Source organism: Mollisia scopiformis, assembly GCF_001500285.1.
Source record: "Mollisia scopiformis unplaced genomic scaffold LY89scaffold_25, whole genome shotgun sequence".
NCBI lineage: Eukaryota > Fungi > Ascomycota > Leotiomycetes > Helotiales > Mollisiaceae > Mollisia > Mollisia scopiformis.
In genome coordinates this window covers 636,043-657,771 of record NW_017263605.1, presented here as the reverse complement: position 1 = coordinate 657,771, position 21,729 = coordinate 636,043, and the positions used below count along the sequence as shown (strand labels likewise).

The window sequence follows — 21,729 nt, the reverse complement described above, 5'->3', positions numbered from 1 at the left end:
GCTTTCTACTGTGTAAGTACGAGAAAGTGTGGAAAAGGGGCTTGAACGCCACCGGCATCATCCTGAATTCAAATGTGGGGAGGTGGAGACCCCGCGTTTCTGTCTCCGCCCTGTTACCGAACCCATGACTTCCAATCTGACGGGCCATGTTCATGGTCGTCTATTAATGAGCGGCCCATGTAGCTGACCGTCTGCTCCTCAATCTCGTCATGTTCCGAAATGTCGCAAATGGATGTTGACAGAGACAGATCTTATGAGAGTAACAGTGGGGAGGTGGAACTCAGCAAAGTGGTGTAAGTGGCGCCGCAAAGATGCTCCCTTATCAGAGTCCTGTTGAAGAGATCTCGTCTAAAGGCCCATAGCTGTACCATATGCCGCCATCGAAAAGTCAAGTGTGACCGCCAACGTCCGACATGTGGGTTTTGTGTCCAGCTCGGCACGAATTGTGAGTATGTTTCGAGTCAGCGAAAGAGGGGCCTGCGTGCAGGATATGTTTCTGCGTTAGAGAGTCGACTTGGTCAGTCAATATGGAAAAGTTCTTAGCCCCCATATGCTGAACTAGGTAATAGAGCAACTAGAAGAGGTTGTAGCGTCTCTGAAAGTGCAGCAAATCCGTAAGTGCGCATCTTTTTGTTTGGGTTTGCTAGATCTGAACTTTCATGAGTTATCCCTCCCTTCTCGGCAACATTACATCTTTTGTATATATTAAACTAGCTGACAACGGATCTAGAGAAGCTAGAAGAAGAAGTAGCTACTCTCAAAGCTCAGCAGCTTCGTAAGTCTTGTCAGTCAATCTTTTCGCATGATATCTGCGGCTCAGATGGATTTTCAGGAGCCGAAAGCATCCAGTCCTCTTCTCCCAACGCAGAGAGGGGCTTCCCAACTCCCCAATCATGGCATGATGAGCCCTCAGGCCCTGAGCCTACAGCACGAGATTTACAATTACTATCTCCCTCAACACTAAGTGATCTTTGCGATGCCTGGTTCGAGAAGTATCATTCATGGTTTCCAATTCTCCACAAGTTGTCGGTCCTGTCGGCCATCCAAAGCTCGAATCCCCTAGTCGATTCACCAATATCGATCGTTCTGAAGGCCGTGATAGCTGTTACGTTGCCACACTGGTGTCTATCAAATCCTTTATCTGCGATTCAACGAGAGCACATCTCCGCCCACTTTCGCAGCCAAGTGATCATGCAAGCTATTAGCACTCTGTCCTTGCAGTCACTTCAAGCATTACTGATAACAACGATTCTCGACTATGGCGCTGGCAAACTGTCCGAATTCTGGAACCTGGTTGCTCTTTGTAAGAAAATGGGAACACAACTCGGTCTACGAGACCTCGTCGCGAACAAATGCGACAACTTCAACAAGCTCTCTACAATTCCACCACGCATGCTTGCCCTTCCCACTACCCTGATCGAACAAGAGGAGATGATTCGAGCGTACTGGATGACCGAAGCGTTAGATAGCATCTCCTCTCTCGGAGCCGGGTGGAACCTCTCCATCTCTCAGCCCGAAAACCACGAATCAAGTACATTCCCATGCAACGAAACGGTATGGACGTTCCCCGAGAACGCCTCTACGGCATTTTCATCTTTCGGGGACACGGAAGTGAGCTCGGCTTTCTCACTGTACTTGAATCTAGTCACGGAACAATTGTACCAGATCCACGCGTTTATGCAGCAGAGTTTCGATGTTACGAGCGCGATTGATAGGGTGAGGCGGCAGGCGCAATGTACCTTCGTGGATGATACCTTGACGAAGTGGAGGACGAGTGTAGTGACGACGCAGACGCTGAGTCAGAGGAATCCAGCTTCGGATTCTACGATCGTGATGATAACAGTAACTTACAACACGTAAGTGAGAATTCTGATATTCTGTGTAAGAGCTGATTCGAATTTACAATTCATAGCGCTGTGGTCGCCTTATATCAAAGACTGGCTTTACCACCAGAAGGACTTGGAAAAGTGCATGGACCATGGTACCATGCAATCCAGCGATGCCTGAGTTCTTGTGATGATATCAGTATGATTCTTCGAGCACAGCATGACGCCGATCTCGAGAACATGAGCCCGCATCTCATATTTTGCATCTTTGTTGCTGCGAGATTTTACATTGGTATGTGTCCCCAACCCCCTAGAATCATTGAGATTGATCTTTTCCAGCGCACGCAAAGGTACTTTCCGTCGAGACCCCTCGAAGTCTTGATCTTCTTGTCTACGCATTGAAGACGTGCAGTCAGCGATGGTATCTTGCTCGTACGTATTATCATTCCACTTACAATGCAGAACACTTCATCTGAGAATTCATCTGCAGGAAGACTAGAAAAGGTTCTTCGACACGCCATTGCCGAAGAGAAAGTTCCGATCAGCATGTCTTCGCTACCACACCAGTTCTACGACCTGCAATATTCCTCCCTCGACATCGATGAAGCACTACGTGTCTGGGCTGACAGAGAGTTGTTTCAGGTCGTCGCGGATAATGATGGCCATGGAGAGACTCCGAAAGATTTGCCTCTGTAGCTGGGGTTCAACGCCGCGAGGGATCCACATGCTTTATCATGACTAACCAAATTCCAAAGCCGAGTCTAAATTGTAGCTTCGGCACTTATAGAAAGGATTAAGCCTAAATACAGAGCGGCATGATTAGTGGTCTCACGTCAGAAAAGCAGTGCTGTGCTAAGACGTGTATATGCGAGAAATACAGTAAGCCATTGCGAGTAATTGATTACTTAGACAGAGGGCGAGCACCATTCTTAGAGCGGAGATGACTGAAAAATCTCAAGTTCTAAGTGATTGTTGCTGGATCCTAGTATATTCAAATCTGGGTGGGATTTTAGCACCGAGACAACTTCGCAGCGGAGTGAAATACTCACAACTTTGCAATATGCAGGGGGCAGCGCTGCTGCAGCAGAAGCCATGCAAATAAACTTGGTTCTTTCAAATCCTAATACATTCCACAATGCTTTATACCAAAATGAATGCAGTCTTTGTTAACGGTTTTCTTCTTCTATCTAATGCGACATTTTGCCCGAGTCTTCGATTAAGGCTCGAAATTATGCAACAATCAATACATCACAAAGCGGCAGAACATAGCGGACTTGATCTTGTAAGCAGCCATAGCTGCGGACAAAGCTTTCCAGCCATTCTCTTGCCTCCCCCAGCTCTACCGATATCGATTTTCTTTCTCAAACATCTTTGACTGGATTCATGTTCACAATATCATGGCACGATTCAAATACATAAGTCTCGCCATCAACAACGAACTCCATAAAGACACTTCTTCTCTGCTCTTGTCTTGCTATCGTTTCCCGCGCTCTCACTACAAAGCAACAATCCTCACAAATCCAGCAAGTTCCCCATTTTTTAAGACAGTCTTCGCTCCCAGCAGCCTCATCCGATAATACTCACTATCATTCCCCCCGCTCTTTACCTCCACAAGCTCAAATCCCCACGTCGAGCTATTCCCCCCTCCCAAAAACAGCCCATCCTGCGCCACACCCGCAACCTCATGCGTAAAAACCTCCGGACTCTGCCCCATCCCCGTCCCTCCCCCTCCATACCCTAACTCCCCCTCCCCCTCACCCCCCTCAAAAACCAACGGCGCTCCCCCGTGAATATCCTCCACCGTCCCGTTCCCTCCGCACGACCAGATATTAAACGCCACCGTCGGATCCGTATAGATGACTAACTGTGACGACGAAGCAGAGATACTGCATCGCAGACCATCAAGGGAAATGTTTGATGTGTCGCGGGCTTCGAAGAAAAATTGCTGCGTGAGGGTACCGATGGGTTGCGGGACCCAGCCGGGGTAGCCTTGACAGGTTCCTGGGGCGAGGGGGGTGGAGGTTATGTTTGGGAGGGCGTGTGCTGAGGTGAGAAGAGCGAGGATGAACAGGGATTGCATGTTGGTAACGCGCGCGTGTAGGATGTTGGTGGTGATTCAGCTTTGTGCAGGAGAGAAGTTCTGTTTAGGACTGTGCTGTTTGCCTTCAAAAAGGCACATGACAGGTACATTTAGGATGCGGATATGTCATGGCTGTGGTTAATCTAAAGTAGGCTATGAAAAGGTATAAATTTGGCGGAATCGGTATTGTATGAGGATTCGCTTACGGGTTGATGTTTCCGGGTAAAAAGGGGTATATATGTACTGGAGCCCCACTTTGATATTCGGCTGGTGTGTTATCAGAATCCTCCAAGTTTTTCTCAGAGGTGATAATTCACTCTTTCGATCTGTTGAGATTGGCTGTAAACATAGGGACCTGCCTTTGGTGTCGTTTCTATAATAGTGATATGATACGATTCCATTGTTTTAATTTCCTGGAGTACGTATTTCTAAGCTAAAGTCGTGCCTTTCTAGTACATACTCATCTCAGCTGACTCAGAACTGAAAACTTTGTAAAGTCTATTATGTAGTCCTTTGACGCCCTTGAATTGTTACACTACACCGGCTAACTCAACGGACCCCAAATGTCGGCCGACGAGATTAGGGTCTGCTCACCGAGTATGATTTCATCGGCCCGAGCTGTTAGGATTTTATACCATGTACTACTACATGACGTTTGGGTTACTGCTGTACGTCTTGCACAACCAGCGAAAACCCGATCTGGCATTATTGATCATCAACTTTGCTAATCAATCAGTCAAACCAATAGATCATGGTTGAACTCGTCGAGCTCTGACTAAGCATCTCGTACGTTTGCTTAGTAGCTCCACTTCATGATCTTGACTGGTTTCCAGTACAATCGTTGCTTGGTGTGCTTACAATCCTTTGATGCTTTCTAGGAAGCGTGTACTGGTGCCACCACGGTACCACTCTGTGAATCTGGAAACTAAAATTTTCGTGGTACCTTGTTGTAAGAATCTCACTCATTTCCGTAGATCAATTCCGTATTCTTATGATTCTGCTGTTGATCCAAAATGAAGTCGGCCGACTAACAGATTAAGAATAGTAGCAAGACTAGTGAGGTATATAAGTAGACAAAAGTCCTCCCAAATTGCGTCACCCAACAACTAAATTTCGTCAATCAGAACTTATTCTTACGTTCCAATCAATTCTTTCAATCAATTCAAAATGAAGTTCTCTATTACCCTCTTGGCTGTCCTTGCTACATTCGCCATGGCGAGCCCAAAGGTGGTTGGTGAGATGGAAGTCCGACAATTTGATTGTTCGACTTGTGGTTGTTCGTCTAGCGATGCTTGCACTGTAAGTTGCGGTCCTGCATGATATTTGTTCCTGATGTTGCATGCTGACCCAATTCTAGTTCGACGTAAGTCTACACCTTGTTCTAGGCGTCAGTAACTGCTGGCAGGATACTAACATGGATAAATGTAACAGTGCTGCCAAGTAAGTTTAATCATAAGCTATATTGGAGTCGTTTGCTTTACTAACTATTTTTTCCAAGTAAACGCACGATACGCACGATACGAGATTATAGAGATGGCTTGAAGGGCAGAGGCAGCTTCTCGTCGTTGTATGGAGTTCTCGATCAGAGTTTAAGCTCGGCCGACGAGAAGCGGGTTCCTATCGTTATCGATTAGTCTGGATCTACCTATATAGATTTCAATAAGCGAATCTTATTCCAAGAACCAAGATGGTGTAATGGTTCGGGTCCGTGATTGACTTCCTAAATTAATGGGCTCTGGTAGCTCCCAAGAAACTCCTTCCCCCAAAAAACCTATTAAGTTAGGTTTCTCTAAACAGATCGAGACCCATTAATTTGGGTTTCTCTTGATAGAAATTTTGCCGGTTTAATTTTCGTTCTCTATTTTTTTCTTTTTTTTTGTTAGTGCCTCCAGAATACAATTGAATATTTTCAAGCCCACATATGATGATTTTCTGTTTTAACCAACATGTGAATGATCGACTCGAGACGTGACGCTTTCAAGAAAACATGGTCTGGTAATGATGGCATGCTAAAATTGAGCTCGCTTAAAATGATTGCCCCCTTTTCTGCTCGGCACACCTTTTTCAAGCGAAGACATTCTCGTTCGTGGCCTCAAGCGAGTGCCAAAATATGAGTTGCTATTCAACAACATCGGGCGTGAGCATTTATGTCGTTTCGGTAGAAAATTCACGTTTCTGAATTAGCAGGAATTCGACCTCGCCAGTGGCCGACAAACTTGTGGCATACCAACAATTGAGATTTAAGCGACTCAAATACATTGGAGCTACTAAGTCGCTATTTTCGATATGATTTCCATTGTACCCATCTGGACTATAGACAAATAAACATGATCTCACAAGAATGAGTTTTGACTCTCAGTCTTCTATCATTGAACTTCAGCTCGGTTCTTCTTCAGAGATCAGAATTTGTCGAGTGCGCCGCGACCATATACGAACTATATCGAGAAAGAGCAGTCCTTTATTTCTGCGTGTTGTCTGGTTATTTTGTATAGTAGATATCGTAGACGGCCTTCTTGAATTCTTTTGCAATGCTCTGCCATCGTTCCAAAGGAGAGCTGAACGGCATTTGAGCCCGGGAACATGGGAGGGGCGCTTGAAAAGGGATGGAGAGGGGTAATTGGAAAAGATTGGATCATGCCTTAGTTGTGTTCTTTATCTTGCATGCATAGACTTCCACTGTACTCATGTACTTACTTTGGGATTTCGTTTCAATCAAGTTCCTACCCGAGTTCGTTGAACTCCCCGCTCTTGCTTGCGTAAGCACTGCTGCGTATAAATTTAGGGACACGAGATTCGGCGATAATATGATATTGATCAAAGCATTTTGATGGTAGCTCATTTTCATTTCCCAGAATCATAACTTCTCTAGCCGCCGTTCTCGTCTATCCCTATGAGATCAATCCTGCATAATACATCCCAGGTATTGGCGGTGTGACTTTTTTTCCGGTCAGGCAACAATGACCAGGAGCATCTTGAGCAGCCTGAGATACTAGACCCCTCATAAGAGCGGAGTGTGCTGGATCGTAGTCATCGGAAGGAGGATGACACGCAGCAGTTGACGGCACTTGTGAGCAGCAACCTTGTTTCGGTCTAGAAACTTTTGGCGCTTCTCCTCTGCTTCCGCTTGGCTCATCTCCTTACTGCGCTTCTTTCGTTGCTTTCGTGGCTTCTTGGGGGCGGGATCTGCATTGGACTCGGTATTTTCGGAGGACATGTCTGATGGTATCTTTTGTGCTGACGGTCCTGTGACTTGACGGGTGTTGTAGCCTGAGCTGGTAGTGTTGAGCAAAGCACTAGGAGCGGCTGTTCGACCAGCAAATGAGCCCGTGGGTAGTACCCGACTATTGTTGAAAGGCAGCATATTCTGGAGTGTAAACCCTGTCATGAATAAAGCAGGAGCCTGACCTGGTGCGATGTCGAAGGAGGAAGCATGGGATTGGCTTTGTGGGAATGGATACTCGCTGCCGTTGTTAAAGTCGAATATTTGGTCCGTGCCCCAAGACATGTTAGAAAAACCAGTAGGTAGTACAAGATCCACAACATTGAAGAAGCGGTTTACATCTGAGTTACTGTCTTGTTGTTGCATCGTGGGGTGAGGTGAGTTAAGTATAGCATTGTTAAGAGCTGAATTGCTTTTTGAATCGTACATAATCGTCGTCGTTGTCGAAGACCAGGTTGGATAATATGGCAGTAAGGATCACCAGGTCTGCTTGAAGATTTTAGCGCCTATTAACAATTATAATTTAAGCATAGAATCTTACTGCAATAATGTGGGACTCAATTGAGTACGTATCGAGAAGTGCAATAATGTCGTTTCTGTCGTGTCGTCTGGTCTGGCCCTGTGTTTGAAGGTCAAGGTCGACAAAGGAACAGGTGGTGCAGGATGTTTTGATGTAGGCAGGTTGAATTGGAGGGGGGGGAGGTTCGGCCTAAACTAGCTTCGAGTTGCTGCACTGGAAATGGACGAATAAAACCACCCCTTGCGATGCCAGGCTATATTCTCCGCTGATAATTCCTTGTCTGTCTTTTGGTTCAACTTATCTTATACCCTCACGTCTTGGGATGCTTTTCAGCGTTAGGGTAGAGATAGAGGAGAGTGAGGATCTGGGGCCCTAAATGGTGTTACTTTGAGAGACGCCTTATACTACTAATATTTAGACCCTTAGGACGCCAAAACCTAGAATGACGACGAGGTGGACACAACGGCTAGGGACGCAGACTCGCAGCGATCAGTAGTTCCGTTTGAAATGCCTTCCCTCATCGATTAGATAAGGCATACACAATATGTATCTTCAGGGAAGCCTTTTCCCTCTGGACAGGGAGGTTCTGCCCAGAATCACTGCTAGCGGCGAGCTCCCCCTCACGTCCCGATTGCGGATCTCATTTGCCACTCGTATGTACGAAGTGACTCCGGGAATGCCTTTAGCAACTGGCATCCAGCACGGCCAACTTGCTGTGGCTTGCGCACTCTGTCCCTAATAAATTGAACTGAGGCACATGCGCGCAAAAGTACTATATCTTCGAGCACTGACGCCCAAGAGCTCAAGAGATGGGAGTTGATTTTGCGGTGTTTTGAGAGCTCGACTCTCGACAGCTCTCGACAGCACTAGCGAAACTTACCCACCCCGCTAAACAGCAACGAACGAACGGTCAACTAGTGGCCACGAGCCGTCTTAGCGTCCCGAGCGAAGAAAGTTACTTCATCACAAGGGTAATAGTTGTGCCAAGCCTTCGAGAGACTTCTTCGATTGCATGGGGGCATTGTCCAATAATATTTAGAAAATTAGTGAATCGTTACTTGCTTAAGTAAAGTCTCCACAAAAGAATCAACCCCTGTTTTTACAACTATTACCCTTGTAATGAAGTAATTGGTATACTGTACCAAAGGTAGGGTCTGCGTCTAGCCTGAGGGGGTAAAACTTCTCGAGGCCATGATTCAAAGGCAAGGATCAGGCTCCAGATTCTCGATTGTAGCGTCAGGGAAGCGCTGATCGCTCCACTCGACAAAACATCGAATTCTGAGAATCCCATTCTCGAGGCTCTCAGCCAATGAGAAAGCTCCCATACTGTCACATGGAGGAAGATCGTCCTCGTGGATTCTGGCAAGGAAAAAGATATTGAATTGCGATCGAGGGAAGCTAGAATTCCTTCATCCGACCCAGAAGCAAAGCTCACCTCGAGGTTTGTGAACTCTGTAAAAGCGCTGAGTTCATTCTCCAATCGCATTCACTGATTCCTCGGGCTCAAAGGTCTTGGGAGTCTACATGGGGCTTGGCAGACGCATAATTGTCCTCTTCTTCAAAAAATAACTTTACTAGTAATGATACTGGGAATGGGGCTGGCGACCAGCTGTCCAGCAAAAAACAGCTTCTGGAAGACTTGCAAGCATTAGCAAGCCATTTTCCGAAATCTAGAACCCGTCTCCAACGTTCAGCAACAGCACTGGCCAGCTACAGAAGCCAGGCCGCAATATTGCCGTTACCGGGAATGGTTCCTCCACAGCTACCACCGATGTGGCTGCCCCAAAATTCGGAGGAAACTGTTGCTGAAAACGCTACCAGACAGTCCTGAGCGTCGCCAAGACCTGCCGAGGGGTGGCACCGCTGTGGAGCACGACCCTGCTTTGATTTCTGCGTCATGTTGCATGGGATAATTTCGGCATCAAATCAGGAGAAAGTAAACCCGTCGCTGATAAGAAACAAGATATTTTCTAGGGCTTTATACAAATCTGAAATGTTCTAGAAAGGAGGGTTGAATGAGGGGTGCTGCTTCAACTCTACGAGATATTAAATTCAAAAGTGATAATCCCGACACCCCGGGTTGCTGAAAAGAGGATTTCGAATCTCGAACGTGATTCACACTAAAAGCAAGTTAGGAGACAACTCGAACCTTGAGTCGCACGAATAATAACCGTCTTTCACGAGGATACTTCGTGATCGTAAGCTTACCTAACGTCATTCAAATACTCGGCTGAAGTCATGTGAAGAGCCTTGAAGCCCCACCTTTGGACCGTGCAGATCTGTCCTCAAAGGGAACCTTGTAAAACGATTCGTGGCATGCGAACGTCATCTAGTGTCCGAATACTCGAATATCGAGCCTGCGTCTTAAAGGTCGATCGGGGGCGACTCCGATGCCGAACCATGCATATTTTCGACAAGGGAAGGTTTGATCTCCTAGCTAGTTGTCGACTTTATCAAAGAGAGCTATTTCCGCATTTTAGGGTCGAGTGATCCGTTGCGGCTCCATTGCACTACGCGTGTCATGGCATATTTCACCCCAGCTGACTTGCAACTACACAAACATGACGAGAAGGCACACAAATTCCTACAAGTCGCACCTCAAGATGGCCCAGCATCGCCGTACCTCCGGCCAGGTGCATCCAACGTCCTGTCGCGGTCGCCAATACTTGTATTGAGTACGTTAGATTCCGCTCAAAACCCATGTATCACGGTCTGGGAAGGGAGAGCTGGTTTTATTAAAGGTATTGGGCAGTCCAACGTGGTCATAAGAGCTATTGTGAATAGGGAGCATGACTTGGTGGCAAAGGAGTTACTTGGTTCTAGAGCAATTGGAGAGGTTATGTTGGATGGTCGTCCTACAAAAATGGTTAGCATGCTTGGAATCGATCTTGAAGCACATATAAGAGTAAAGCTATATGGTCGATTGGTATCTGGTGCTCTAGCTGAAGTTGGGAACGGCACTAACGAGGTACTGCTTGTTATAACAGTGGAACGAAGTTTTAGTTAGTTTATATTCTCTCTTTGCCATGGGTTTTGCTAAAGCGATTAGTAACCCGTCCGGGGTCGTTCAGCCCGAAGCACGTGTTACCAAACTTTTTTTTGCCTCGGCTTATATCACAGTCGCTACCTTTGATACCCGAAATTGTCAACGTCCTTGCAAAAGCAGAAGTTCTGTTTATATCATCTTCAAATCATAATCTCTACTTGGATATAGACCAGCGAAGTGGCCCTCCAGGTTTTGTACACCTCAGTGCAAATGACGAGAATGGCTGTACACTTGCCTACCCTGAGTACTCTGGCATTCGATTATACCAAACATTGGACAATAGAGGCAAGATCCCTACAGCCGCACTACTTTTTCCGGACTTCAGTACTGGCAACGCTGTTTTTATAACAGGAAGAAAGGAAGTACTAGCGCGTGAGGATGCAATCCGAGTATTACCGCGGAGCAACATTGCGGTCAGGATCACTGTTCAGTCCGTGCGGTATATTGAGCACGGCTTGACAATCTATGCTATGCGAAGTCCCCGGGCCTCAAACGCATATGGTACTTCTTCCGTTGAGCAGGTGCTCTACGATAAATCCCAAAAGAAGCAGATCTTTGCAAGACTAGTTGACAAGCAGCTATTAACGCCGACAGTCGCCCGATTTGGGTTTCACATTGTTGATGCTAAAGAGACAAGCCAATGGGAGCCAGGTCAGTATGTTACGCTGGGTTTCGAGAGGCTACTCGGCCCTCAACTAAGGAGTGACGCCAGAGTCTCTGAGAATACCTATGCTCGGAAGTTTACAATTTCCTCGGGAGCGGGCGAATTTTTAGGGTATTGTCGATTTGAAATTACTATCCGCAAAGTCGGCATTGCCACAGAGTACCTGTTTAGTCAGGATGGGGAGACTGGGGTCGAGATCCCCATTAGAGGATTTGGCGGCGAATTCATCTTCCAGCAGAAAGCTCTGGAGACGATTGGGTTCGTAGCTGGGGGCGTGGGAATAACGCCATTGCTAGCTCAGACTGGCCGTCTCCATCTGCCTCGGACGCGGGTGTACTGGACAGTGAGAGCTGAGGACCTTGGTCTGGTCGTGGATTCATTCGAGAAAGCACCGGAATTATGCGGCTGCACACGGTTGTTCGTAACCGGCGAGATAGGTGATGAGGGTGCTCAATATTTGACCAAGCTTGGTGCTATGGAGGCCTCGGTAGAAATGCGTAGGATGGCGTGCGATGACCTGCAGCTGAACTTTGATAGCCCGAACGCTGCTATCAAAATGTGGTACGTGTGCACCGGAGCGGCTCTTCGAAAGACGTTATTGGAGTGGTTGAATGATCGGAATGTGATTTTCGAAACATTCAACTTTTGAAGACGAACCAGCAAAAGTGATCCCGAGAGTTTTGAGCGTCCTATCAATGCGTTCTTGTCGAGCCTCTAGCAGATGTCGGACGACCCGCTGAGATATAAAGAAAAGAGCCCGCGGCGGGTGAAGGGAGGGTGGAAGGGGAGGGAACTGCGGCTGTGGCTGTGGCTCGGTGGCTCAAAATGTTTGGAATTGAATTTCTTTTCAAAGTTAAGCTTCGGAGACCTTGAGTGTTCACTCACATTCAACGCTCTGCTTTCGCAAACGGTGATCTGACGACCATGAGCACAACTTTGTGAATATAATATCTCAGAATATATTCTATCTAAATGCGATGAAAGTGGAGGGATTAAACTATGCTGTAAGAAATGTTCAATTAATCACAGAGAAGCGTTATTTTTGCAAATCTTTTTAGAAGGATAGGATTTCTCCAATTTCCATCTAGAGGAAGTGCTCTATAACAAGAAATTGCCCTTGGTTTCCGTTTCATCCGCTGTTAATTCGGAAGTACCTTTGTGAATTCTTACGAAGTATAAATATTTGGGGTTTAGCCGCAGTTAGTCCCACTAATCGTTTAGAAGATATAAATCCGGATAGGCGGACTTATTCCAACAACTATTCAATGCTTCGAGGCAAAAATTCTATTGATAGCGTCTCTAATCATTTTTCTCATAGTAACCTACGTTATTATGTAACGTGAGAAATACGCCTTGACTAATTTTGATTTTATTGCATTCAGATGTAATTAGTTTGAGTGATTGGACGGCTCTGGAGGCCGAGCTCCGCTTAAGTTTTCACCTTTTGGAGCCTGGATTTGGTAGGTCGTGCCGTCACCCATTTTAGCGTTAGGCATTGACCCGGAGACATCTCCGGACGAGGCGCAACCCTTTTTAAGCGTCAGGTATAAAGCGGAGGCATTTCCTGTCTTGGCCCCTCATTCTTTATCTAACAGTGTATTCTATCACTTTAACAAAGATGTCAATGCAATCTCATCTCCAAGACATAGGCCTTGTACAATACGCGCAAGACTGTGGCTTTGAAACGTGGCGGGATCTTGTTTGCATCACCGAGTCTGACCTAGAGCAGATAGGAATGTTACGAGGCCACCGAAGAAAGCTTCAGCGAGTGCTGAATCTCTTTTCGGTCAAAGAAAATGGGCCTTTACTAGTAACTTCAACCTCTGAGCAGTGAGTCTACTACTTTGGCTTTACAGAAGTACTATTTACTATTAATCACAAAGACAGTATCAGAAGAGGCGATATAGGCGTCATCCAAAGCGAGACTCGAACGCGCCTGCGAGACCCAAGACTGCTTATCAACTATTTGCAAGAGAAGTTCGTCGACAGATGCAAGATGATAATATGACGTTTGTCGAGCTTGCCAAATTGGTAGGTGCGAGATGGGCAATACTGTCACCAGATGAGCGCAATACCTTTTTATCGGCATCGAAAGCGAAGTTGCGATTTCAAGACCAATTACGACTTTATACAGGAACAGAAGAGCATCTACGCTACCAACAATATCTCCAAGGTTTCAAGAATCAACATGACTCCTCTGGCCAAGCCCAGCAAAGTTCAGAGGCCAGAAACTCTCATATGAACGAGCAGCCTTCTGAGCCTACGAGAGATGATGCAATTCTAGGATCCCAGACCACCCCTTTGCAACGGCAGCAGGGGCAGACAACGGGTGGGGCCACCGACGGCCACACACTGGTTGGCTCAGGAGAAAGAACCCTCGCTAAGGTCGATCGGTACGAGGAAATGAAGTCTTCTTCACCTGTGTCTTGCCTTTTTCAAGCTAACTGCGCGAATCCGAACCACGCAGTCCCAATAGAGGGCCATGGAGAGAACCAGATTAGAGACTGTGCGAGTACGTCAACAACGCGGCTAGACAATTCGCAATACTTTCGGACGGTGCTGCACACATAAGAAGTTGGCTTTCACTCGTCCGTATCTATCCAACGAACAGATAAGGAATGATTCGGAGCTGCAAGGGCAAGAAGACCTCCTCTTACGTCCGTGGCCCGCGAATGGAGACGGCAATCGGTCTGAGCTCCTCCATGATGCAAATCCCTGCATGGCGGATGATTTGGCTCTGCTCCCATCAAACGGAGCCGTGTCCGGCTCCGCGATCGAAAGAGTGATTTCGCCACCATTTGCAGGCTCTCATTTGCAAACTACTATTTTTTGGTCTTGTGTTGATTTCAGTCTCGATCACAGAGCATCTTTCCCCCGATCCTGACTAGAGGCAGATTCCTCTATACCAACGAAATACCCTCTATGGCCTGCAAAGACGGGATAATGTGCTGGTGGCGATGTGCGTCCCTTTCTGCGTTTGTAGGTCCAACGCGCAAGATAACAGTTAGGTGGCAAGCCCCGCGATATTGTATCAACCTGGCAATTCAGAGCACAAGTCCCGCAAACCAAAAGAATTCCGATCTTTTATGTCTCGAGTAACTTATTCCCCCAATTGCTCTGCAGACGGTCTACGAGATTCAGATATTACCTCACAATCCTGCCGAATAGCGTCCCATTGCGACAGCCGCACGAATGTTGGAACTACAAGCGACTTTGGAAGACCTCGGCCTTCAGGAATACCTCAGCCGCCTCGTTGAGCATGGCTTTGATACCTGGGACAGCCTCGCTGGCATCACTGAGACGGATATGGCAGCCCTCGGCATCAAGTTAGGGCACAGACGGAGGTTGCAACGAGAAAACGCTCGTCGGCTAGGTTATCCTGCGAACGAGCCGTTGTTCGATCTGCCAGCTGCTGCACCACAGATGATGGGACAGTATAATAGGGAAGATGGCATCAGAAGCTGTGGAGGACCACCCCTGCGAGATCCTCACGTTCTCCCAAGACCAGATACTGGGTATGCAGCGTACGCCAGACTCTTGCGCCACGATCCGAAGATCTCCAGCCTCTCACTTATTGAGCTTGCGAGACTCGTTAGGAATCGATGGTCTAACTTATCTGGCGAATTGAAGGATATGTGGAACGAAATTGCTGCAGTGCAGAAGGATACACACAACTCCCCACCCGCGCAACACCGCCAACCCGAAGAGTGCTGGGTCTGTAGTGGCTGCTCTAATTCAGGGAAACTGGGAGAGGACCAGCGCGAGGCTCAAGTAAAGTGCAATAATGCATTCCCCGAGACCTCCCGAATCGGCCTGCCATGGAGCATAGCCAATACGCAAGCTGCTGAGAACTCGACTTATTCCTTCGAGTTCACCAACCAGCCTCCCGAGCTTGCGCAAGGCAGCCCTACTGCTTCTGTATGTCAACAATGGCCGTGTATGACAGGTTTACTTAGAGGCATAATGCTGACTTGAAGCGGAATACTAGGCGTCTACGATTTATACACCCCATGAAACCGAGGTTTTGCTATCGCGCTATAAAGGCTACCCTACTACATCTGTCTACGGGAGTGTCAAAGCAGATGTCGATATGCCACTTATCGAGAGCGTTTGGAAAATCATATTGCGAGACCAGGCTTTGTATTCCGCTGTCTTACCTATACAACTCAATCAGGACAACCTTTCATCATGTACCTGTCGACGTCCAGCATTTTCGCAAAGCCTCCACGTCAAGACAATTAATCCATTTGATCTCCAGCAAAGATCAATGCTCCAACTTATGATAGATAGCTTTTTACGAAATGTGAATTCTGTTTATTACCTTGTCAATCCCGACGAACTCTGGAACCATCTCGATTCTGCGCTCAACATGACTCTAGGGACGCCGAACTTGGTCACGTCTATAGTGTGCGTCTGTCTCGCTCTAGGGTGCCAAAGTTATCATGCAGATGCAACAGATATGGCTATCATGTGGTACGAGAATGGTCGGAGATATCTAGATGATCGCGATTGGTGTTTGGACGTTGCTGTGATGCAAGTACTGGCGCTGATCAGCATCTTTCATATGGCGCAACGACCGGCAACGTCAAGTCATTACTTAGGTAATATAACCACTCTAGCTATAAGGACATTGACTAATTATCGCAGACGCTGCAGTACGTATTGGTGAGGCCAATAACCTCCATTAAACGACAAAGCATACAGGTGATAGTCGGATTAGTAAGTGGCTGGATATATGGAATACAATGCAGACCATGCATCGGTATTACCCACCTATTACTGGGCTCTTTTTATCGGGATCTAACCGCGGCTCAGCATCTTACTCCTTGGCTGTGGCACAGATGGTTCGATATTGCGCATCTCGCAGACTTCACCACAAAGCCCCGTAAGTTAGATTCCAATGGTCATTGTCGCATGAAAGCGGCTGACACTAACCAGGCCACCCCCCGGCATGACACCAGAGCCCAGTCTACAGTAGCGACTATTGCGTTCGGCGAGCTTTCTGATACTCTGGGATGTGTTCAGCAGCAATTCGGCCAGAGTAATACTTTGCCGCTCTGGAGAGGAATTCTATTCATACAAAAGCTGAAATCGTGGTTGTACAACCTACCAGACGAGCTAGCACTCCCGATAGTCCATGGACTAGAACGCTGGGACCTGGGTTTGATAAAGCACGTCTTTTCAAAGGCTTCTGATACACGGAAGGTCGAACTAGTGAGAACACAAATCCAAAACTCGCTTTAGTCAACGACCTTATTATTCTAGTTACACATCTATTCGCTCTACTTCGGGGTCATAGGCCTGCTGACAGGGCCGTCGCTTCAGCAGATTGCAGCAGCGGATACAAAGCAGCCTCTGTCCGCCATGTTAGAAGCCGAAAGTAATGCTTACGAATGGTAAGTATTAGTTGAGAACAGTATCAGGTAATTATATACTAACAGTGCCCAGCCTAAACTCTGCCCTTCGATTAATTGATCTTTGCACAGCCTTCTCTTGTGTCTCTCTCTTCCCAACCTATGCGTGGCTTCCTCAGTGTGTGCTCTTCACATCCTCTCTGGCTTGTACGCTTGGCATCATCTGGCAGCGTCAAGTGCTGGATCGTGATGCCTCTGCCTCGCAAGAATGGCTTAACCGGAGCTATAGCAGCATTCATGATGCTTTGGTCATCCTTGGACCCTGCGCTACAAGGAATGAGCAAGCTCAAAGACATTATAGAGTTTTACAACAGATTGTCGAATGGCTCCAAGCGACACATGTGACCTATGTCGATCCACACCCCTATCGTCCAGCCACACATGTTATTCATTAACTATATGACGAGGATGGCTCTTCTGTGTTAGGAATTTGCTGGGAGTTATTTGCATTTCGATTAAACGAAGTCAAGGAGAGCTGACAGGAATCACGTCCTTATCCCGCTTCTTTTTCGGGATCTTTTATGTATCACATAAGATCGGGAAACCGCTTCTTTTTTTTTGTTCTGTGCTGGCTCGTTTGTGCTAGGATAGATGTTGGGTTAGCCTGGTTTACGTCTCAGCACGGCATCTCTCTTGGCACACTTGTCCTCGCTGGATGGAGCTGAGGCACAACGCGACCCATGGCACGACAAAACCAAAAGGTCGTCCACAGTTCATGAAGAACATGCATTTAACTCAGCATTCTATTGTTATTTGCCAAGGTTATTTGGAAGGCAACAATTGTGTTAGTTGTTAGGTTGTCTCGTTGGTATCCGAAGACCATCATCACCACCTTGTTTGAATCATCCACATCATCATATCTGCCTGCCCGTTTACCAAAGATTCAATCAACACCTCCATTCCATTTCTCCATCGAGAGAGCAAGAACAGCTCCTCCTGATCAATGCGATCTTAACGCTCCCTGAGATGACGCTGGAAATGGGATGCCAACGGAGGATCGCGGCAATCAATTCCTATATTTCGCAGCTACGTTCGAAGGAAGCTTCTAAGAGGGCGAAGGCTAGTCAATAACTTTGGAAGAGGTAGATGGCGTTGTTTCAACAAGAAGGGAGGCCTGGGATGTTTCCTTTGTCCTAGATGTACAACGTTCCCTATGTTCGGTTTCATTCTGCGACGGAATACTCGGTATCCACATACGTGGCAAAGTCTGTTCGGGAGGCCATTTACAAGCGCACGGCACGAGCAGCGGGTGGGTGGAAGCCGACGGAACTGGAGGAACGTCGCTTTGCGGGAAAAGACGAAGGGGCAGACGGAGCATGAGTACTAGTACGAGTTCTTGTGTAGAAGATAGGATAAAATGTATGGGTCTTGAATCTGGACATTATGATCCCTGGTCCTTGAGATGTGACACAATGCCATGTTGGATCCAGAGTCGCTGCTCGTATCCATATCTCGGATCCCACTTCATACCGAAACAGACAGACGCAGCCACTGCAACTGTGGCTCAACCCCACTTTGCCGGACCAAAACCATCTCCTTCCGAAGACCCTCAATGACCTGATGAGTAATCTCCGAATTGTGCGAAACTAGTCTGACTCCTACCTTCTTTACATACTCCACAAAGATTGCTCGAACCTGACACTAAAACTGCACGTTCCCCCGATTCTTTTCAATGCATACCTAGGCATGCTCGAGATCATGCCATACCAATACCTGTTTCACAAGCAACGTAATCTTTCCAATCGCCGATGAATTGCGAGTCTCTCAGGCTTCGCAACAGGTCCCAATGTCGGGGAAACCAATGGAACGTATCGGTTGTATTAATAAGACAAACACAAAGGGCTCAAGAGGATGCATGGGGCATCGGAGTTTATATACAAAAGGAGGCTCAAAAGCCTCAAAAGCCACTGCAGGGGTTCGACAGCCCTGGTCGGTACCATGACACCCAAAGGATTTCCTAAAGTTCGCTGTAGGACATGGGAGAATGGTAATTTAAAGCTGGAATCGCATCACCGGATGGTTGGATTGGAGCGTAGGGCTGTTACGAGTGAAGTTATGTACATCTAGCGCTGCTCCGATCGATTATTTCGATCATTTGATTACGTAATCGTAATCTTACTAATCATGATTTTGGCCAGCCCTGGGGTTTAGCGTGTGCACCGTGGCTGAGGTTATGCACCGTTGGAGTCATGCGAGTTACGGCCATTTTAATCGTACCCTACTACTTTCAAGTAGGCATAAGCAGCGGGGAAGCACCACTTATTCATTGAAGAGATGACCCTTGCACAGTAGAAGGTGCGAGAAGACTTGACGGCATCAGATTCACGAGACCAAGTAACAGGTTTGCAATAACACCTTACGTCATCCCTCATTTACAGATACTCTACCAGTCCCCAACGGACCATCGATCTATATTTAATCTAGGCTCGCTGGTGAGTGTCTATGAATCTCGCCAATTCATCAAACGACATGAATCAGAGCGATCTGCCTTCTGAAAGCTCAAGCCTGCCTGAGGGCCAGCCAGACGAGGTGGGAGTCGATTCAGTTGTTACCAACTTAACGGCGGGCCAATTTCACTTCTTTGTAAAGCTTCCTCTCGAAATTCAACTCAAAATATGGGAATGCATCTGTTTTATTCCACGAGTCGTAGACGTATTCTCTAGTGGAACTGGCTGCGAAGCATTGCACAATCTGGACGACAATTTCCATGATCTGTTCGGCGGCGACCTGCGGGTAGACTTTAACGCTACACACTGTCACCCGCCAACTATTCTCCATGTATGTCAAGAATCTAGGAGGGTAGGACTCCAGTTCTACACGCTAGCGTTTGGAAAGGGGCCATTCTCAGCCACACCCAAAACATCGCCAAATATTAGCTTCTCCTGTCAGATCAATATGCCAGCTCATATCTACATTAACTGGGAATGCGATGTAGTGTGTCCAATGGGTACCGAAAGCAGAGATAGGAAGGATATGGAAGTACAGCTTCTGGAGACTAAAGTCTCGAGCGGGAAAGTGCTCCGTTATCTTGCGATCGATCCACTTACTATCGAGGTTCCTATCGGTACGAATCTGATGGATACCATGGACTTTTCTGACGAAGAAACCGAACTGTCCTGGGCCCATTTGTTAATGGGTTGTCCAAAACTCGAGGAAATAATTCTGTACCCTCTGCCCGATAATTATCGCATGCATGGCACACCACTCGAGCTTATTGGCATCAGCGAAGTTGACATTGAGCGGGGTGTAGGTTTTAAGGTTCCGGAGTTGAAAAAGGTTAGGGATGTAATCTTGAATTTGAACGGTAGGATAGAAATGTCGCGGAAAGCTACTGAAGTACGAGAGCTTTCCAAGGTTCAGGAGGTTTGGGTACCACTTGTTGTGAGGATAATGGGTGTGACGACGGGGCGGAAGTAAGCGACATAAGCTCCAGAATACTCAGAGCAGGCAACGCATAGAGCTAAACTACCAAATGGAAGGACTGGCGAGGTTACAGTGACAGTAATTTCGCCTATTCGCCCGGATTTCTTCGAGAAACTACAGATAGCAGTCAATATTGCACAGCTCTTCGGACGGCGCTAGACGCTATCTATATCACAAATACGCTCCCCCCATCGTTTTACCAAACCTCCCACCCAGGGTCCTCACCAGCTCGAACTCCAGTTCCAGATCTGCTCACTTCAACTCCTCGTCTCATTATCCCTGGCTTTCGAGACAAAGTGATAGAGGAATACTGTGCCTGGGAGCAATTAAAAATCATTAAATCCGTGCAGAAACTCGAGTGTTAAAAGGCTTGTGATATAATGACAAGCGATTGTATGACTCTACAAATGATTTATTGAGATCCGGACCCAAAGTATCTAATAGATCAGGGCGTAAAGAGAGGGGTTGCCGAATATATAGTGAACGATGTTGATGAATGGGTTCATGAGTGCAGGAGAGCTAGAACAGAAGATTACCAAGAATGAAATGGGAGTAGCTCTGCTGGTAAATCGCAAGTAGCCGCTTTAAATTACATATTACCAAGCTTATACTATACTATATATATTCCACTGCCAATCCTGCATGTCTGAAGTGACCCTGGGCACTCCGCTCCTTGTCTCTAACTACGTCAATGCACTATTGCAGAAAATAATCAGATCCTCGGTCTGGATTTACCTCACAGACCTGTCAATTGCGCTTAATAAATGCTCTAGTTCCGCGAAGAACTCCTCAATGTGGGTTGAAAGATAAAATTCATTGAGTTTTCCGAACTGAAGCCGATTTCAAATTCTACTCTGTAGTTTGATTTGGTCTTTCGCTTTCGTTGCTGCTACATTATATTCCAAATAAAGCACAAGGAGATTTAATAAATAAATAGCATTTTTAAAGGGTGTAAACTATATACACGCTTCTCCGAATGCCGGGTCTGGTCCTAAAAGTCTAAAACGAATATAATAGCTAGGTATTCGACTTCACGAAAACGTTTGGAGTGTGCACGGTCCACCGCAGGACCACTTCCTACGGTGGCCTGTGCACGACTCAATGGAGGCAATTCCGCTTCGACATCGAATTTATACGATGGAAGGGATCATCTTTAACGTCAGCGCATTGCGCAAGGTCCATCGCGATAGCATTACCCAGTTACCCAACAGCACCGTCCACCGCAAAAGTGTCGACAACGGTATGCTCGCCGAATTATGCTACGTCTGCCTGCGAGGCTGGGAGATTGGGGGGTAGGTGACGACACTCCGCTTTCAGTCCCTATCCTGGGCACACGAGGCTTGTTTGGTTTGGCAAAGTCCGTTTTCGAGACGGGCGGCTGCCCTAGGTGCAGGCAGTCAATTTTATTGATTGTCCTTGGCTAGGTCGCGGCGGATAGAGATATTGTCACGGGCTGATACAATGAGTCAAAGTAACAAGCTATGTGTATTACAAAAAGAACTAGTTAAGGAAAGAAGGATTCTCCCCGGAGAAGTC

General features: G+C 46.9%; 8 protein-coding genes across 8 annotated transcripts; 6 read left to right on the top strand and 2 right to left on the bottom strand.

Annotated features, from left to right (window-relative positions):
- Positions 1–219: 219 nt before the first annotated feature.
- On the top strand, positions 220–2,890 carry LY89DRAFT_787201 (uncharacterized protein; the record flags this gene model as incomplete). Its single annotated transcript, XM_018223049.1, has 8 exons — positions 220–293; positions 355–449; positions 570–614; positions 731–775; positions 833–1,856; positions 1,913–2,118; positions 2,166–2,258; positions 2,317–2,890. The coding sequence occupies 8 exons, from the start codon at positions 220–222 to the stop codon at positions 2,520–2,522; spliced, it is 1,788 nt and encodes a 595-aa protein (XP_018065192.1). The 3' UTR covers positions 2,523–2,890.
- Positions 2,891–3,321: 431 nt separating this feature from the next.
- On the bottom strand, positions 3,322–3,906 carry LY89DRAFT_739822 (uncharacterized protein; the record flags this gene model as incomplete). Its single annotated transcript, XM_018220511.1, has 1 exon — positions 3,322–3,906. The coding sequence occupies one exon, from the start codon at positions 3,904–3,906 to the stop codon at positions 3,322–3,324; it is 585 nt and encodes a 194-aa protein (XP_018065191.1).
- A 1,167-nt stretch (positions 3,907–5,073) lies between these two features.
- Positions 5,074–5,540, top strand: LY89DRAFT_674947 (uncharacterized protein; the record flags this gene model as incomplete). The annotated part of the gene is made up of 3 exons (XM_018213474.1): positions 5,074–5,205; positions 5,264–5,346; positions 5,405–5,540. 3 exons carry the CDS (start codon positions 5,074–5,076, stop codon positions 5,538–5,540), a joined length of 351 nt encoding a protein of 116 aa, XP_018065190.1.
- A 1,364-nt stretch (positions 5,541–6,904) lies between these two features.
- Positions 6,905–7,555, bottom strand: LY89DRAFT_674946 (uncharacterized protein; the record flags this gene model as incomplete). The annotated part of the gene is made up of 1 exon (XM_018213473.1): positions 6,905–7,555. One exon carries the CDS (start codon positions 7,553–7,555, stop codon positions 6,905–6,907), a length of 651 nt encoding a protein of 216 aa, XP_018065189.1.
- Positions 7,556–9,973: 2,418 nt separating this feature from the next.
- LY89DRAFT_626425 (oxidoreductase-like protein) lies at positions 9,974–12,137 on the top strand. Its single transcript, XM_018211107.1, has 2 exons — positions 9,974–10,648; positions 10,696–12,137. The coding sequence occupies exons 1-2, from the start codon at positions 10,168–10,170 to the stop codon at positions 12,003–12,005; spliced, it is 1,791 nt and encodes a 596-aa protein (XP_018065188.1). The 5' UTR covers positions 9,974–10,167; the 3' UTR covers positions 12,006–12,137.
- Positions 12,138–12,974: 837 nt separating this feature from the next.
- LY89DRAFT_739818 (uncharacterized protein) lies at positions 12,975–13,927 on the top strand (the record flags this gene model as incomplete). The annotated part of the gene is made up of 2 exons (XM_018220510.1): positions 12,975–13,186; positions 13,240–13,927. The coding sequence occupies 2 exons, from the start codon at positions 12,975–12,977 to the stop codon at positions 13,925–13,927; spliced, it is 900 nt and encodes a 299-aa protein (XP_018065187.1).
- A 621-nt stretch (positions 13,928–14,548) lies between these two features.
- Positions 14,549–17,165, top strand: LY89DRAFT_739817 (uncharacterized protein; the record flags this gene model as incomplete). The annotated part of the gene is made up of 8 exons (XM_018220509.1): positions 14,549–15,274; positions 15,345–15,957; positions 16,004–16,011; positions 16,068–16,075; positions 16,172–16,241; positions 16,295–16,570; positions 16,622–16,752; positions 16,805–17,165. The coding sequence occupies 8 exons, from the start codon at positions 14,549–14,551 to the stop codon at positions 17,163–17,165; spliced, it is 2,193 nt and encodes a 730-aa protein (XP_018065186.1).
- A 2,074-nt stretch (positions 17,166–19,239) lies between these two features.
- LY89DRAFT_674943 (uncharacterized protein) lies at positions 19,240–20,352 on the top strand (the record flags this gene model as incomplete). The annotated part of the gene is made up of 3 exons (XM_018213472.1): positions 19,240–19,548; positions 19,660–20,183; positions 20,250–20,352. The coding sequence occupies 3 exons, from the start codon at positions 19,240–19,242 to the stop codon at positions 20,350–20,352; spliced, it is 936 nt and encodes a 311-aa protein (XP_018065185.1).
- Between the last annotated feature and the right edge of the window lie 1,377 nt (positions 20,353–21,729).

Coding starts and splice junctions, on each gene's coding strand:
- LY89DRAFT_626425 (XM_018211107.1), top strand. CDS start 10,168: ATGGCATATTTCACCCCAGCTGACTTGCAACTACACAAACATGACGAG. Junction 10,649..10,695: donor AACAGTGGAACGAAGTTTTA/GTTAGTTTATAT, acceptor TAAAGCGATTAG/TAACCCGTCCGGGGTCGTTC.